Source organism: Agelaius phoeniceus, chromosome 4, assembly GCF_051311805.1.
Source record: "Agelaius phoeniceus isolate bAgePho1 chromosome 4, bAgePho1.hap1, whole genome shotgun sequence".
Classification (NCBI taxonomy): Eukaryota; Metazoa; Chordata; class Aves; order Passeriformes; family Icteridae; genus Agelaius; species Agelaius phoeniceus.
Genome location: NC_135268.1, coordinates 42,389,671 through 42,406,962, shown reverse-complemented (window position 1 = coordinate 42,406,962; position 17,292 = coordinate 42,389,671). Strand labels below are relative to the sequence as shown.

Genomic DNA, 17,292 nt, shown 5'->3' with positions numbered 1-17,292 from the left:
CTGCCTGCACACTTTTCTGAATTTTTTTATGCAATCTGCACAAATTGAACACGTATGTTTTACAAATTGCATTTTGAGGACTCAGCTTTACATGTGATGCTATATGCTGTCTTCTAAAATATTTTTTCAAAATTAAGTGTATACAGATTTAACTTTGTATCTACTTTGAAGAGATGTTCATGTAGTAATTTATTTTCCCCAAGCTTTGAAGGCAGATTAACTGTGGTGTCTTTCATATGCTTTCAAGAGGCTGTGGGGGCAACTGGGGGAGTGAGAAATTAAAAATAGATTAAGCAAGTAACTGATCTGTGGCTATAAAGGATTTATAATATTTATTTGTTTTGGTTGTGATTCATATGAGACTAGAAACAAATCATTGAGCTTTAACTCCCAGAAATACTCAAGGATTTTGTTGGTCTTTGTGGTGGGAAACTGCTTGCAGGTGAAGAACAATGTCAAAAGTCATCTATCTTGCATATGACTCCATATTTAGTCTTCAACAGCAAGTTTTGCTTCACTTTCAGTATGTTCTTAGAGCTTGGTTTGCTAGAGGAACTGAGTATAAATTCTTATAATGAGAAATAGTTAAATAGTTTTTTTTAATCTCCTAGAAGTGTTTTTCTTTCACTTAATGTGTAAATGTGCTGCATTAGGAATTACTTTGGACTTGAATAAAAATGGCAGCTCCTTAAGGTATCAGCTGCCCTCTTAGTCTTTCAGGCCTAATTTCCTCAGTATAAACTATTCTAAATATAACAAAAAAGTATTGTAACTTCCTTCACAGAACTCAAAGCCCATTGCTTTTGAATTGGCTCTCCTTATGCATTTGCCTAAAAGAAATATTCTTCCTTATTTTCTGTTTTTTATTTGGGTTAAGTATTTCTAGTCCCCTTCTCTGAGAGTAAGTTTGCAATATTCTCTGCTCTGTCAGCCTTGATTTTCACTTTTGCCAGTCAAGAAGAATAAATATGTGAATAGAATTATATATGAGCATATGCAGAAGAGGTCTCAGTGCCAGCTAGCAGGATACAGATAAATGGTTGGCTGTCTCTACTGGGAAAAGCTGTGACCTGCTGTGATCTCAGGGGCTGTGAAAAATTAACATTTGATTATTCAGTCTTTGACTTGACTGGGACATGTAGAGTCCTCTTTTATTTGTATCCTTCCAGATAAGGTCTATTTTAGAACAGAAGTTACTTGCTTTGCAAATATTACTTTAGTTTGGTCCCAAGTTTGTTACTGTCTCCATAAGGTCGTGAGAACCCTCACTGATACTCTGATCTCCCTCCTATTGACAACATCTGATGTTCATTATATTGTAGCTCACCAGCATAATGGGTAGGCACCGAAAGTTTTTCAAAAATGGATTGCTGTGCTACATTAGTAATTCCTTCTAGCCTAATTTTTGGACAACAAATGTTATTTGCTTGATACACAACTGGTTTTTTCTCCATTAGTTTTAGCACAATGCCCCTGCTGTTTACCAAAGCTGAAATGAACATGTTTCCAGGCTGAGAGATCGTATTTCTGGATCTAGCAGAATTTTTTCACATAAATAAAACCAAATTTCTTCTGATAGGTTCCAATTATTCAAATAGTGGGTAGGAAGACTACTGCTAGACTGGAAGAGATTACTTCCTTCCAATTGCTTCTTATTCAATTTCATACCAATGGAAAACATTAGGTCTCCAAAAACCATGAGTAGAAGTTCCTGTACAAACACAAATTTCCTCTTTCCTTTTTAATGGGCATTAAGAATCATTGGAGGATGAATTTTTTTATAGTGATTCCTAACTTTCCTTCAACAAATGGCTCTTTTCAGGTGTGTATTAAAGGGGTAAATGTGTTTCGTGGCTATTTAAAAGATCCAGAAAAAACAGCGGAGGCTCTGGACAAAGATGGCTGGCTTCACACAGGAGATATTGGGAAGTGGCTACCAGTAAGTTAACTTACACAGCTGCAATAATACTTTCATAGTTACTGGCAGAAATTTAATAAATATATTAGAAAACATTTGGTATTGAACCGAATTAGTTAGGTGAAAGACAAGAATTTGTGGATAATCACTGTTGTAGCTGAATCTGTGTGCCTGGGCCTAAAAAAGTATTGACCGTGCCAGTGCTGAGGCTTTCCCCACTTCAGATTAGATGGATACATAACCTATTTTCTTCTAACACTAGTTTAACTATTCTCTGGTTTTAACAGTTTCACTGTGCCAGTGTGGCATGCCTATGGTGTGTAGATTGGTTTTTCACTTGAAGTGCCTCCTCTGAGTAAAAGTTATTTCTTCCAACAGAATGGTACATTGAAGATCATTGACCGGAAAAAACACATATTTAAACTAGCCCAGGGAGAGTACATAGCACCAGAGAAAATAGAGAATGTGTATCTGAGATGTGAAGCTGTTGCACAGGTGTTTGTCCATGGAGAGAGCTTGCAGGTAAGCATTTTTCAGGTAATTTTAAAAATGAATGCAAAAGGAGACTCCAGTGAAGTCTTCCTTTCTTCCTTCCCCTCACCCCAAATTTTGGGACTGAAATTTAATTTTTTATTGTAAACTATTATCATTATGCATTTTGGTTCTGATAGGATTCCAGCAGTTACATAGCATGTTTCTGGATTTAGTTTCACACCAGGTAGTGGAGCTAAACTAATTTGCATATCAATGACTGTATATAAATTGCTAACAGTGTGCAGTGGGAAAAACCCAAAAAACAAAACCGAAAAACCCTTGCATACCAAGAAAGAACCTGGATATCTTGGGGGTTTTCAAGTGTAAAGAAAAATGTGGATCTTAATTCTTTCAGTTCAGCTGAACTGAACTGCACTTGCTGTGTTCAGGTAGGCATCAGAGAAAGCTGCTGACTTTACAGCAGGATCAGAAATGCTCCCCAAAGAAATGTGTAGGAACTAAAGTGTTGACTTAGGAGTTTTTGTCAAGCTTTTCTCTTTTTTTTAGGCCTTCTTAGTAGGTGTTGTGGTACCTGATCCTGATACTCTGCACAACTGGGCCAAGAAAAAGGGATTTGAAGGCTCCTATCAAGAGCTATGCAGAAACAAGGTAAGGGGCATATCTAACTGAACAGTTAGCTGTTCTGCATCCACTTTTTCAAGTTGCTGCTTATGGAAGCATGAAGCTATATAGTATATTTCTGTATCCACAGGATGTAAAAAAATATATTCTGGAGGACATGGTGAGAATTGGGAAAGAATCTGGTTTGAAGTCATTTGAACAGGTATGATGCTTATGAGAACCAAATACCTAATTCTTTAAACTTGTCAATACCAATATGATCTGATTCTCCAAAAACTGCTTTTAATTTGTGTCTGGAAAACTTTTCAAGTGATGTGCTTTGGTAAGATATCTGGGGGAGTTTTTAATAGTCTTGTCTATTTCAAGGAATACAGCTTGGCTAGTAACTTTTTATTTTCCAGGTGAAAGACATCGTCCTGCACACTGAAATGTTTTCTATTGAAAACGGCCTGTTGACACCAACACTGAAAGCGAAGAGACCAGAACTGCGAAAATACTTCCAGTCACAGATAGATGAACTCTATGCTAATGCCAAAATGTAACTGCAAATGGAATGAGGAAAGTGGCACACGTCTGTCTACTGTTGGCCTTCGTATCTGTATTTTGACTACAGCAAAAATAGGGAAGGAAACTGTGCAATCATTAACTTGTACAAAAATGGGTACTTGCCATAGGAACATTGAAGAAATGGAACACTGCCTTACTGTCAAGTCGTGTTGCATACTGTTTTTATGGTGACCTACAATTTCCAAAAAGAGCCTTAACTATAAATGGTAACTATATGTAAGTTATTTAATATTTCCTTGGTCAAAAATGGGACTCACCTTCACCAAGGGGCTAAGGTTTTATTGCCAGCATGTTTGCTGTCTGCAGTGTGTTTTGCAGTTGTCAATTCCACAAAGGATTTGACAGCTTTGAAAATGCCTCTAAGTATCTTGCATTCTCAGAAAAATTACTTAAGCTGTTCAAAACTGCCCCCTCCCACCCAACCACCAAAAACCCCAAACCCTTACAGTTTGCATGGCTGGTATCACATCTTTTGTTAGTCCCAGTATTAACTGGGGCAAGGCATCTGAGCTGTATCTCCCCTCTACATCTGCAGCCAGTTATGGGATGTACTTCTATAAGGTAGAAGTCAGCACTCCACACAAAGAAGATTGATGAATAGAAGTTCCTCAGAGTCTGCATATGGTGGTTCTGCACTGTGTGGATGCAATTCATTCAGCAAGTGTAGCCTCTGCTACAATAGCATGATTCTGGAGTGGTGCCAGCCCTGCAAATGAGCAGATCCCAACTCTGGCAAGAACACTAGAGACCTAAAAACCAAATCAGAAGGCTGGGCTATGCTAACAGTCAGGGTAAACATTGCACCTGTACCAGACACTTGTTGCCCTGTAATGAACTTGTATTTAAAATGTGTTTTTATAAAAATGTGCCAGGCCCTCTCTAAGTGGAAGAGCTTCTGACATAACCTGTTTTCTGTGCTTTATGTATGAGCCATGGAGTACTTTTCACTGAATAGCAAAATAGGTCAGGTAGAATGTTTTTGCCTGATGCTTTGCAGCAATTGGAATGATTTATACATGCCAACAGAACTGTATGTTGGCCCAGGATAGGTATTTGTTCAGGGATAAAAACCTAATTCCCAGATAAATTGCAAAATAACTAGTTATTACCTTTTGTTTGAAAAATCAGCAGAAATAAGCCTTATTACAGCATAAGTCTTTTGCTATCCTTAACAGAGTTGGTTTTGCATTAACATTCATTGCTGTTTTTTGAAAACATGGATATATGTAAAATACAAGCACAACAAGGTTTGCACTAAGATTTGTGTGTGATTGTAATGCACTACTCTGTAGCATAATTTCGTATGTGTATACAATTCAGGTACACAAATCCAAGTCAACTGTTAGAGCAGTAGTTTTACATTGAAATTCAAATGTTTGCTTAGTGTTGGCTATTTCTATGTTTTATAAAACCAAAACAATTTTCAAAACCAATGAAGGAAACCAAAATAAATATTTCTGCATTTCAATGCTGTGATGTGTTTGTTTATCAAGGAAAAATGCTGCTGACTAACGAGCCCAGGTGTAATACTCTAACTGACAAGGTGTAAAACTCCACTGCTACAGACATACTTAATACAGTATAAAGGCTGGTTGTTTACACTTTTGCTTTTGGAAAGTGACTTTTTATGTTCAAGGTGTTGGCCAATATTTGTAAGAAAAGGATGCTCTTGTATGTAACTTGCTCTTTCAATTCTTTACTAAACAAGAAAATATTCTATTTTTGTCTTTTTCCTGGCAGTTGTGTTCTTACCATCACTTCAAATGACACAAGTGAAAGGTGGAGTTTTCTGAAACACTGCCTGGGTGGTAGTGGGTTTCCTTATTCCTGCCCTCACACCGTGCATTTGGCTTAAATCAGGGGTATGGTTTGAGAGATTTCAGGGATGGAGTTACCAGACCAGGGTAGAGGAAGCACCACCACCTGCACATTATTTAAAGCTCCATGAGACTATAGATGTCAGTGCAAGATGCTAAGCAAACTTCTGCTCCTACTCACTATAGAGTTTCTCCTCTCAAGTAATTTTGTATTTTCTTTTATACATTTCTTCCATACTGAAGGAAACCTAAACCAAATTTGTCACTTACTGAATAACATACTCAAATCTGTGTGTATGCTGCTTGGAAAGGCAGGGAAGTGTCACCACACATCACCTACTGGAGCTAGCTGAGAACTGGATGAGAATTGGATCCAAGGTTTATGTTCTTAACAACATTCTATTGAAGAAACATTTCTGGAAAAGCATCTATCACTACAGGAAGAAATTTATCCTGTATTATTTGTGGCTCATGGGGCTAGGTGCTATAGCCAGCAAAATAGAAGTCTAAAGAGAACTTACCACCTCTTAAGCCTAAAGTGTGTATTTCACTGTTTTAGTTTGTCTGGCTAAAGCCAAAGGGGTGTGTGTGGGTGTCGGTGTCACCACTGCCAGTGGATGAAGAGCTGTGGCAGTCCCTCCAACTGACGGGACGTGACAAATTGCTAAATCTCCTCTTAACACTTTTATTGCCAGAGATGGAATTATATTTTCAAGCTAAAGCCTACTTTTTTTGGCGCTGTTTAAATTAATTTCTGAACTGTTTGTGACCGTAGCTTTCTATCTGCAGAAGCGATCTCTTTCGCTTGCTTTTCCAGATGCACAGCGTCAGTTTAGGGAAAGGGAGGGGAGAAAAAACCGGGAACTTCTTGAGGTTTATTTTTTTGTATTTAATCAGAGTCATTGACAGAAAACTACGGAGGAGAGCGGTGTTTAGGTGAATTCTTCGGAGCGTTGAAGGGCCTCTGGCGGACCGGGGTTGGGACGGCGCTGTCCCGTGTCCCGCTTCCCTTTCCGGCCGGCCGCTCCTCCCCTTCCTTCCTTCCCGCCGCGGCGCGCGCGTTCCAAAGGCGGCGGGAGGCTGCCCTGAGGGGCCGGGCCGGCGGGGACGGGCTTGTGCCGCTTCTGAAGTGAGCTGAGCGTAATAGCTTGAAGGAACAAAGAATAGCTTGAGGTAACAAAGATATCCCGTTCTCTCCCATGTGCCGACACAGAGAAAGCTGAGTTCTATCGTGGACAGTTTCTCACTAACTTCATCCTCGGTTTTGTATTCAGCGGCGTATACTGAATAGCGAAATGTCCTCAAAGAAGAAAATAAAGAAGACTCGTACCAGCTCTAAGCCAGAGGTAAGTTTCGCTAGGCAGGGCGGAATTCAGACAGCCAGTGTTTCGGTTCTGTAGTGTTCAAAGGCGGGCAAGGTGACGGGCCCTGAGGGGAAGCCGTGTGAGGGGTGCTGAGGTCTCGGTCTGCTCAGCTGGACACTGAGGGGAGCCCTCATCGTGGGCTCAGCTTCCTCACCAAGGGATTGCGGGGACAGACACCGATCTCTCCTCTCTGGTGACCGGCGAGGGGACCAAGGGGAGCGGCCTCAAAGGTTTAGGTTGGATATTAGAAGTTTTTCACCCAGAGGGTGGTTGGACACTGGCCCAGGCTCCCCAGGGAAGTGGTCACAGCACCAAGCCTGACAGAATTCAAGGACTGTTTGGACAGTACTCTTGAGCACAGGGTGTGGTTCTTGGGGTATCCTGTGCAAGGCCTTGTGGGTCCCTTCCAGTGCAGGATATTCTGTGATTCTGTGTTGTGTTGCTGTGCAGTTATGGCATTGTCTCCGGAGGTGGATGCACAGGGGTTAATGCAGGGCTTGTTTTGCACTGCTGGGGTGGGCTTGGGGTGCTGATGTGGAGTTTTCTTTTTTCCTTTTAGGAGTAGCACAAAATGGATCATTGACTTCAAACAGGCAAAAGTTTAAAAACAATCTCATAAAAGAAGATTTATAGTGAAAGTAGTTGATGTGTATATTTGGTACTATAATAGAAATGGTGGGCCACTGCTAAGCATTGGTAAAATTAAAAAGCTCCAGTAGTCAGTCTTTTCTGGTTATAATTTACCCTACAGGTACACACAGAAATTAGTGAGGAAAATCACTTGTGCATTTTGTGAATGGCATACAACTGTTTTATAAACTAGTGTCATTTTCCCTTACCCTTCTGCTTTACAGGAGTGTCTCTGTAATCCTTGATTTGTAAATTCTACCGTTTTTTTATAAGAAGTTGCTCTATAGCTTTTCAGTCTCTTAAGATGAAAGTAATTAAATTGGACGAGGGTGGAAATTCATGTGATATAGAAATGAAAGAAAAAATATTTTAATACCTGAAAAGAAAGACTAGAGGTCATAGAAACCAGGTATTAGAGTGTTATAAGATTTCTAAGCTTGTGTACGTTTATGAAATAAGACAAAGCTTGCAGTAGAATACAGTATCAAATAGCAGAACATAAACATTTCATACCATTGCTTCTTTTAGGGGAAAAACCCCACAGCTGGAGACAAAAATATGCTTTAAATCCTTATGTCATAGCTTAGGAATCAATATGGTTCTGGTTAAGTGTATTCCTAGCCAAATGTTCTTGGAATGTATTGTCACATTTAATCTGTTGTACATTCAGAAAACTGGGTAAAGTGGCTGTTAATTTCATACCCATGCAGGAGCACAAAGCCAACTCCAATCTTCGTTGGAAATCTCTTCCACTTGAGGAACCAGATGTCTCAAGGATATTGAAGGTAGCAGAAACAAACCAACTCGAGGAGCTTGATGATTCCTTTGGTTAGTATTATCTTGAATGTCATTTAATGCATGTTTTTCACAAACCAACCACATGGACAAAATACTTCAGGTGCTTTCCTAGGAAAAGGTTTTGGTTCTTTGCAAGAGAAAGTAATAGAGAGGAAAGACAGATGGGATTTTGTGTTATTTTCTGTAATTTAGGAAGTAACAGGAATAATGCCGTGGTATGTGCAAATAAAAGTCAATGGGAAAATACTGGCTATTCCACCTTTATAGTCTGAATGGTAGAATTTCACACATCATAGTATTGCAGTTGTGTAAGAACTTACAGTTAAAAACCAAAGTTAACTTATTCTCTATTAAATTACACAAATTATGAAGTGACATTTTTACCATTGTAAGAACATTCGTGGTGGTAGACCTGGACATTTGCAGGGGTGTTTTTCTGCCACTGCCAGGTGTTACTTAAAGCAATAACATAGAGCCATACAATTTGTGGTGAAGGACTAAAACCACTTCCATGCTTTATATTGGACTTGTGTAATGAGGCCTCAATACACAGGAAGAGAATCAATTTAGATGGGGTAGATGCCCTTCCGTGTGGAGTCCTCTGTTATAGCTATCTGTACTTTTTTTTTAAGAGCTGTTTCTCAGCTGTAAGAATCATTACTCTGAGCAAACCATGAAATTTAAATGCAACTTAGGAACAGCATTGACAATGAGCTATAAAAACAATTTAGCAAAAGGGTTGTTTGTAAGGCAAGGCTGCAAAATGAAAAGCTCTTGTTTCTGTGGTATGTATTTAGACTGCAAAAAGGATGCCCACTGGCACTAATGTAAACCAACACAAAAGTTTTGTGGCAGTGTGTTTGAAAAAGAATTTTATGCTGTGGAAGGCATGCTAAAACCTAAATTTTTCAGAGTTCTAATTATTTTGGTAGCTACCTTCAAGAATTCTACATTTACTAAAAAATTATTTAAAAAAAAAGAAAGTAATTGTTTAAATGTGTAGAAGGTTTACATATGCCATAGCAAAGAAGAACTTGAAATACACTGTACCAAGTATTTTACTTGTTCTATGCCATGTGTACATGCTGAGCTACCTTTGATTTGGGTTCATAAAGAAATAGCAGGTGGATGGGTACAGAAACTGCGAAACCTTTCACTCTATATTTTTACATAATCCTCAAATAATACTTGTAACTAGAACTTCCTTTTTATTAGTTAGCAAACCACAAATATTCTAACTAAATGCTTCATGGCTGGCAGTGCTCTTTGCCTTAACAGATGGGAGCAGTGCTCACACAGTTTATTTTTTGTTCTTTATAGATCACCCTTTGCACAGTACTGCTGTGGATGCTTATGGAGAGGAACATTCACAAAACGAGGCACTTGGTCGTGTTTCAGCACCACAAAGGCAAAATACAGACAGACGGTCTGTTGGAAAAAAAATAAAATTGTCAGCATTTAATTTAATCTTTAGATATTTAAATTTGAAGGGAAAAGTGTTTTGCTTAAATTATGAGTAACAAAGAAAATTATTTTTAAAATATTTGAATTAAAATTTTAGTATATTTCTAATATGTATAATCCAGTTTGGTTTAAATCTGAAATTGTCTTGCTATTTAATTCAAGTAAGAACTTTAATAGTACTTGTATGAGATACAGCTGTACAAAATGTTCCCCAAAACACAGAGTTTTGTGTATATGGCTCATCCTTCCTCAGAGAGTAGTAGTGTATGTTTTTCTTTTCCCAGTAAAAAACAGCGTCACTCAAAGCCCTCCAGTGGTGATGTTCAGGAATTCAACACAGCTGATGCTGGAGAGGAACCCCTTAAGGAGACTGCGGTACCAAAAAAGTTTCATGATTATTTTCAGTCAAATTAATTTTAGTTTACTTCATGCCATGCCTGCATTAGAGGGTGGGGGGAGACAAAGACCTTCCATTTGTTTCTTAGTACTTAATTGTATCCCAGATAATCAGTCCTCAGAGTATTCCAGTGAGGTGGCCAAGTGAAATGCTCAAAGCTACAAGTCATCATGTCATCAAGGAATATAATAGCCAGGTGTTCTTGGATCCTGTAGCCTATTCTCTTGCTGGTTTGGGGGTATATTCTTTCCTTTTTTCAATTATCTTCTTTGTATCTGGAATATATGTTCTCAAGGAATGGCATACTAGATGGAACATGAATCCTTTGTACTTGTTTGGTATTGAAGCAAAACAGGTTTATGGGAAAAAGAATATTGATAAAATTAATTTTGAATATGTGTTAGAATTAAAAGCCATTCAGTTTTGAATGAGTGTTTTTGAACACTTACTCCACTCCCTGCTGCCTGGCCAGTGGCTGGAGGATCAGTGGCCAGGGCAGTCAGGCAGCCTCTGTCCTGCACTAGGGTGACCACTGGGCTGGGACTGGTGGAACAGGCCAAAGGAAATGTTACTGATGCTTCAGTCAGGAAATGCTTTCTGCATGCTGCCTGATTGTCATCTCTCAGGAGTTCAGATGACTACACCTAGGGTTTCTTCTGGAAGTTAATCTGCTTTTTGTGTCACAGAAAACTCTGATTACTAAATTCCAGGAAGACAAGGAGCAGCTTTCAGAGGAGAACACATCAGATCCTTCTGGTAAAGTACACTTTTCAGAACTCCCATATATCTTTTCTTCATTCAAGATCAAAGTTTTTCAATGGTTTTCATTTCTGGAATGTAGCAACACAGTGCTTCTAGAAATGGGAAGTTTCAGTTTCAGTTTTGGTATAGACCCCCATTTGATCCCCGTGGTTTGCATCCCTGGATGTGGCTGTTCCTCTCCTGAAGGGGTAAAGCATAGGTGTGCATTACACCTCTAAGTCAGCCTGGTTTCCTTTGGAGGGAAGCCTGGAATTATGGCTGTGAAGCTGTAGGAGGTGTCAGTACATCCCTTGGTCTGAAGCCTGGAGCAGCAGCTGTGGGGCAGAGCTTGGAGCACCCCTGGCTGCAGTGCAGGAGCAGCTGTCGGTGTGAGGTCCCTTGAGACAGGGAGCTCCAAGACAGTGGCATTTTTCAGCAGGAAGAAACTGTCCCTTGGGTCATCTTGCTTCCTTTGAACAGGACCCCTTCACGTTTTAGTACTGGATTTACACTAGGGAGTGTGTGAAGAAACATGGTTTAACTTTTTGTTTATAATGGAATTGGTTTATAATGCTATTTCAATGTTTAAAGAAATGCATTTGTGTGGAGTGGGGTTTTTGGAGCATATGTGGTATTAATAAAAGAATGTATACAAATACAAAAGCTCATGATTCTTTGAGTAATGCAAGTTGCAAATTCAGGCTAATAGTTTTTTAACACAAAAAATCACATCTACAGTACACTATGTAGTTTATTACTTAGTTTACTGATGTGTTCCTGGGCTTGCTTGAATCAATAAATAATAAGAATTAAGTTACATGTCATTGATCATCCCAGTTCTAAGGTGTTCCCAGGTAAATCTATCACAGTTGCACAGGCAACGACAGATGAAATAATTGGAATATTCCTCTTCTCAAATTTCATGTTAAAATACTCATAACTTTTGGGTGGTTATTTTGATGGCGGGCACCAGAGTTTTTCTATTGTTTCACAATGTGTACCAGAATTGTGCAATGCTTATGTTCATTCTGTTGTTCCAGTGGATAACCCACATTCTATACAGGTTTGGTGTCCCAAAGAGCTGAAGAGATCTCCTAGAGATATTACAGAACTGGATGTTGTTCTAGCTGAGGTTGAGAAGATAGCAGCAAATTACAGGTAAATATTGTGCTTTTCCATGAGTGGATATTCAAAGCTTTAAAAGGAAATAGCTGTGGTTATGGTAATGGGCTCTCCTTTAGAGAATCAGTATTGCATGGTTACATTCTGATGTTAAGGATTATTAAGTATCTATGATACAAATGTTTCTTCACATGTAATCTTGACATGGTCTCCAGGGATTTGGTATTTTTCCAAACATGAACAGCACATCTCAGCTGCTATTTTGCAAGGCAGAAATAAAGCTATTGCTAGTATATGAAAGATCTTCCATTGTCTATCTGCTTAACTTTGGGTTTTATTTGTTACTCAAAGGAAGGGTTTTGGATGAGATTTCCCCTTTACTAAACCAAATATGTTTTGTCCCTCTGACTTCTCCAGACAAAGCATAGAATCAAACATTTGCAGAAAGGCTATCAGTGACTTTTCTTCCACTTTCAAGGATCAAATCACTGATCTTGTAAGTACACCAGAGATAAAATCAGTTTTGGGGTCAAAATACCTATGGTTTTATATTGCCTTTTACATATTCATTTTACAAGCTGTAAAAGTTTCCAGTCTCTTGTCAGTATAAGAAATAGGAAAACACAATTTGTTGTGTGCAGGTTAGAATTGGCTGCCTCTGTGCAGGTTTTCACAAGAATTGCCTCTAGACACAACGCTGGGGTCATGCAAGCACTTTGCCAAATTGTCACCTTTTGAGAATAGGGAAGCATCCAATAATCCTGAAGTGTTGGTCATATTAAAGTCATTATGTAGTAAAACTGGTGAGCTGCATCATTTAGATAAGCTTACAGCTATGTCAAACACTGTTTTCAAAGCTCGTTGACTAGAGGTTTAAAAGGTGGATTTAATTTTTGTGCTGTCTCAGTGACTTCTTAGTAAGACCTCTAACATATTCCAGGAAAAATCATCCTTTTTTAATTAACATTTTGAACATAACTGTAAGTGTAAGATATTCAAGAACCATCTGGACACAATCCTGTGCCATGTGCTCCAGGATGACCCTGCTTGAACAGGGAGGTTGGACCAGGAGACCCACTGTGGTCCCTTCCAGCCTGAGCCATCCTGTGATTTATTGGCAGGAAAGATCAAGGTGATTCTGATGAGTAAAATGAACTCAGAACTTTGCAGGACTTGTGCCAAGTACAGTGGCTAAGTACTAAAGCTGTAGTTCTGAGTGGTTCATTAGCAGTAACAAGTTTTGGGATTACCCGATTTATACATCTATATAAAGATATAGAAAAATTAAGGAAGGTAATATTACAAGAATTGGTACAAGGAGTATTATTTGCACAAGCTCCTTTTGGGCAACAGTTTTCCTCTGGCATGAGGAGAGAGGAAAGAATCAGTACACAACTGTGATGTCCCTTTGAACCAGGGTTGTTTTTTTTAAAAAGAAAAAAACCACTTTTTATGGTATTCCAAAGTCATTCTTGCAGCCATGTTTTTAGGAGCATAGTGATGACCTGTCAACCTGAATTCTTCTTCTCTGTAGATAGCAGGAGTCCAGGAATTAAAGAATATGAAGAAGAAAAATGCTAAGGTAAGCACATATATATCACTAGATTGTAGAGCATACAGTTGTGGGCATTGAAATGTTGAGAACTTGACTGGAAGAGACAAAATAATTTCCAGAAAGGTGTACTGTACTCAGAATCAACTGCACAAACAGAGGTTAGGGAACTACAGGAGGTTTTTTGGACAAGATCTGAGTAAATGTTGTGGATTGCAAACTCCAGATGTGTACTGCTATATGGTGTAAAAAGAATGAGTGCATGTTAGGATGGGTAAGATCTGTGCATGTCAATTACTCTTTTGTCTTTTTGGCTTTTGTTTTTTTTTTTTTTTTAATGAGTGAGGCCTCTGGAGAGCCAGTTAAATAATGAGAGTTAACCTTAAAGAAACATAAATGAATAGAAAATCTAGGATAGAAACCTGTGAGGATAGAATGGCATTGCTTAATTTAAAGAAGGGAAGACTCAGGCAGCTGCATTCCCTAAATAGATGCAGAATTTTTGTTCAGAGGAAAACAGTTCCTCTCTTCATTTATAGCAAGTAGGAATTTGCTGAAAATGCAATAGGAATGTTGTCAGAAGGAGGCACTAGTGTAAGGGCATAGACATTGCAGTGGTTTCATCAGGGAGAGGTGAATGCCCTACAGAAGAGAGATTTAAGAGCAGCTGAGGCACTGTCTGGATCTCTGCCCAAATTAACATCCTCTGCAAAATTTTCAGTGGCAAAATAGCTTTAACAAATAGTCACCATAAAGCTTATCCTGGGAAGTAGCAATTAATATGCTAAAGTCTTGTTGACTTGGGGTGATATGGTAAACTGCTCTGCATGTGAAATGAAAATCTTAATACACACTGAGCATTCACAGCCACTCGGATGTGTCCTTAGTTTGCTTCTTAGACATTTGTTTAAAATTAAATTTTTAGTTGCTAAATTTAAATTTATTATGAGTTTTGGGTGTTACTTTTTTTTAGTTGCATGTTATATTAAAGAAAGCTTACTTAGTTATGGCAATCATCTTGAACATACATTCGCATTAATTTTCATTTTTAAACCTAAAACCTCCTAGAGTCCATAATGTTTGAAATTAAAAAGTCACAAACTCCTTTTGTATGCTTGTAAATCCAATGTTTTTTAAGAAAAATTTTGGATGGAGATTAGAGTTTGATACTTTAAACAGCTTTAAATTGTTTCAAATAAAGATGTAACATACGGCAGTTTTTCAGATCTGGTATCTTAGAATCTTCCACAATGACAATCAGCATAAAACATCAGAGAAAAAAAAGGCAATAAAATTTGAGTTGTTTGCCTTTGAAGTTTTAGAAACTGTTTCACAGACTTTGCTCACTGTTTGTTTCAGGCAATAACCAACATCAAAAAGAAAAGACAGCAACTGGTGCAAGTCAGAGAAGAGCTAATTAGGTGTGTTTCTAACGATGGACAATTATAGCCTGAAGAACTTAAAGAGTCTGGTATTTTGTAACTCAGAAGGGAAAGTAACTTTTGTTCTCTCATTTTATTTTGATGAAATTGCCACTTTGCTTTTTGTTTTTACAAAAGCTCATGATAACCTCTCCTTTACATATTTCAGTTGCCTAAGCAGTCATTCTTGCAAGCTCCCTTAGCTGACTAGTTACTGGGAGGGTGTTTCTCACCATATGTTCATAGGAAGAACACCAGTGTTAAGATTTGAATTGCAAAGGTGCTGAATCATAAATTACAAAGGTAATACAGAGGACTTCTTTGGTTTTGAGGTGAAAGAGTGTATTTCAGCTCTGCAGGTAGGTTGGGGTTGCTCTTAGTACATGGCTTATTCCCTTCTCATGTGGCCACACAATTCCCCCTCTCTAACTTGGCATTAATCTTAAGTGTCATTTAGATACACAGCACAGGAATTATGTGGTTGGAAGAACCATTAGACTTCCCCAAAGCCCTGGGGTTGCTAGTGACAAGCTTTGTACTGAAGCTGCATTTAACACACACCCTGTAAGGTAACTCTGTAGGGAACCACAGGCTTGGATCTGCAAAAAACAAGGGAAAAACCTTTTCTCTATGGCCATGAGAGGTGTTTTTCTTGGTAGTACTATGGACAAACTTTTCTCAAAGAACTATTTGAAGCCCCTGAAAGCTGTCTTCACATTTTTATATGTTGTGTTTTAATCCTTTGATCATTTTAGAAGGTTTTTTCTCCTGCAACCGTGTTAAATGAAAATCACTGTTGGTGCTCAGTTCTTGGAGTGCTACTTTAACAGATTAAGCACTCCAGTTTATTTAGCAGAGGTGTAGGTAGTTTGTAGATCCTGAATATGCTTCAGCATAAGCACTGACCAACAGCTTTGCAGGCAGGGGTGTGCGGAAACAGAACACCTTGTATTTAAGAAACTACACTTCAAAAACAGAAATGCTTAAGAAAAGAGTGGCAGACTCAAAAGACAGGTTTGGGTCTTTTTGGTGTATTTGGACTCGTGCCCCTGTTTAAGTACTATGCTTGTTCTGCCTAAGCACTATTCTATAGTAACCTTTGTTTTGTGTTTCTGACCAACCTTTTAAGAATTCCTTCAGAGGAAATAGGGTCATAGTTATTCATGCAATAAATATGCAGATGTAAGCATCAAAGTCTTGATCTTCTTTCAGAGCTGAACCGCAACTGATGCAACTACAAAGAGAATTTGCTGAGTTACAGGAAAGGAAATCTTCCTTGAGGCAAACAATTGAATTAATTACTGATTTAAAGGAGCTACAGCAAGACTGTTTGGATTATAGAGAAGAAAACCCCCAAAAAAAAGTGGTAGTAAGTACATATTCTGCATGTGTTTCAGTTTTCTAAGTGTTTTTCTTTTAATTTGTGACATTTATTTATTAACATCTCTTAAGTAGCAGTATTATGTTAATTGTCTTTGTGGAAGCAGTTTGAGAATCACTGCTGAACTTTACTGTAGTATCTCACTTGTTTTTTTGGTCTCCTATTAGAAGCTGGAGTATTTCAGAGCAGATTCTGCTGCCTTGCTCTCAGTATCCAGGAATTCAAAGGACATAGAAATAAATGAGCTGTCCTTAGTTGTAACTTTTTTTATAGAAATTGAAGATTAACAGTGGGACAGAAGTAATTAATTTTTTGTGTTGTTGTTCAGAAGTAGGGAAAGCTCTGGCACTTCCATGTAAGATATTTAATGCTGAGAACAGTGCTGGTATGTCATGACCAGAGTAACTTCTCACGTAGCCTTAGAACCCATTCCCGTTGTACCCAGGACCTGGTGTGGTATTTTCTGTGGACAAGGCTTACACGCCTGCCCTGTGCAAGGGAAATCCTCACATTTCAGAAGACGCTCTAATTGTGGCTGTTCACTTTTAAAGGTCATCTTGCACCACTTTAGAGGAAAAATAAATATTGATATGTAAGTGATCTTTCCAAGAGTTAAAAATGTTGCCTTGTAATTTTATTTCCTTATCAACAGTATGGACCTTCCAGCCTCCCTGCTCTTCTGGTGGAGTCTCGGAGAATTCTAGGAGCAGAGAGGCACTTTGAGAGTATCAATATGAAACTCGAAGAGGCTCTGGCTGTACAAAAAGAGCAGAAATCAAAGAAAAATTAAGTGTCCTTTTAAGACATTCAGTAGGAACAGTTATTAGAATTGTCAGTGCTTAAAGCTTGTTTAATCATTGTTATTCTGTTTTGTTTCAGTGTTTAAAAGAAGTCAGCAACTTAGAGATTTTATCTTTTTCTTGTTAAATAGTCTCAATATCAATGAAAGGAAATAGTGATCACAGTTAATAAAACTTTTCTGTACTCTGAACAATGTGGGGTGT

The 17,292-nt window shown here is 38.4% G+C and overlaps 2 protein-coding genes across 3 annotated transcripts in view; both read left to right on the top strand.

Annotated features, from left to right (window-relative positions):
- The window catches only part of ACSL1 (acyl-CoA synthetase long chain family member 1), a 38,221-nt gene extending 33,152 nt beyond the window's left edge, over positions 1-5,069 (top strand). The window contains exons 17-21 of the mRNA XM_054632639.2: positions 1,823-1,939; positions 2,297-2,440; positions 2,960-3,061; positions 3,165-3,236; positions 3,436-5,069. Coding sequence (XP_054488614.1) covers positions 1,823-1,939; positions 2,297-2,440; positions 2,960-3,061; positions 3,165-3,236; positions 3,436-3,576 — 576 coding nt within the window. The 3' untranslated portion in view covers positions 3,577-5,069. The remainder of the gene's footprint in view (positions 1-1,822; positions 1,940-2,296; positions 2,441-2,959; positions 3,062-3,164; positions 3,237-3,435) is intronic.
- Positions 5,070-6,463: 1,394 nt separating this feature from the next.
- CENPU (centromere protein U) lies at positions 6,464-17,291 on the top strand. Of its 2 annotated transcripts, XM_054633092.2 has the most exons (12): positions 6,464-6,591; positions 6,693-6,764; positions 8,123-8,240; positions 9,531-9,636; positions 9,959-10,049; positions 10,758-10,827; positions 11,853-11,970; positions 12,352-12,430; positions 13,469-13,516; positions 14,846-14,907; positions 16,120-16,276; positions 16,941-17,291. In XM_054633092.2, exons 2-12 carry the CDS (start codon positions 6,714-6,716, stop codon positions 17,076-17,078), a joined length of 1,038 nt encoding a protein of 345 aa, XP_054489067.2. In that variant the 5' UTR covers positions 6,464-6,591; positions 6,693-6,713; the 3' UTR covers positions 17,079-17,291. The 2 variants fall into 2 exon arrangements, with proteins under 2 accessions (XP_054489067.2, XP_054489066.2); XM_054633091.2 differs by having other exon boundaries at positions 6,470-6,764.
- The last annotated feature ends 1 nt before the right edge of the window (position 17,292 follows it).

Bases quoted from the DNA above. Each gene is read 5' to 3' on its own strand.
- CENPU (XM_054633092.2), top strand. From the start codon at position 6,714: ATGTCCTCAAAGAAGAAAATAAAGAAGACTCGTACCAGCTCTAAGCCA. The intron at 10,050-10,757 runs GTACCAAAAAAG...TTTGTGTCACAG, and splicing joins AACCCCTTAAGGAGACTGCG to AAAACTCTGATTACTAAATT. The intron at 11,971-12,351 runs GTAAATATTGTG...TGACTTCTCCAG, and splicing joins AAGATAGCAGCAAATTACAG to ACAAAGCATAGAATCAAACA.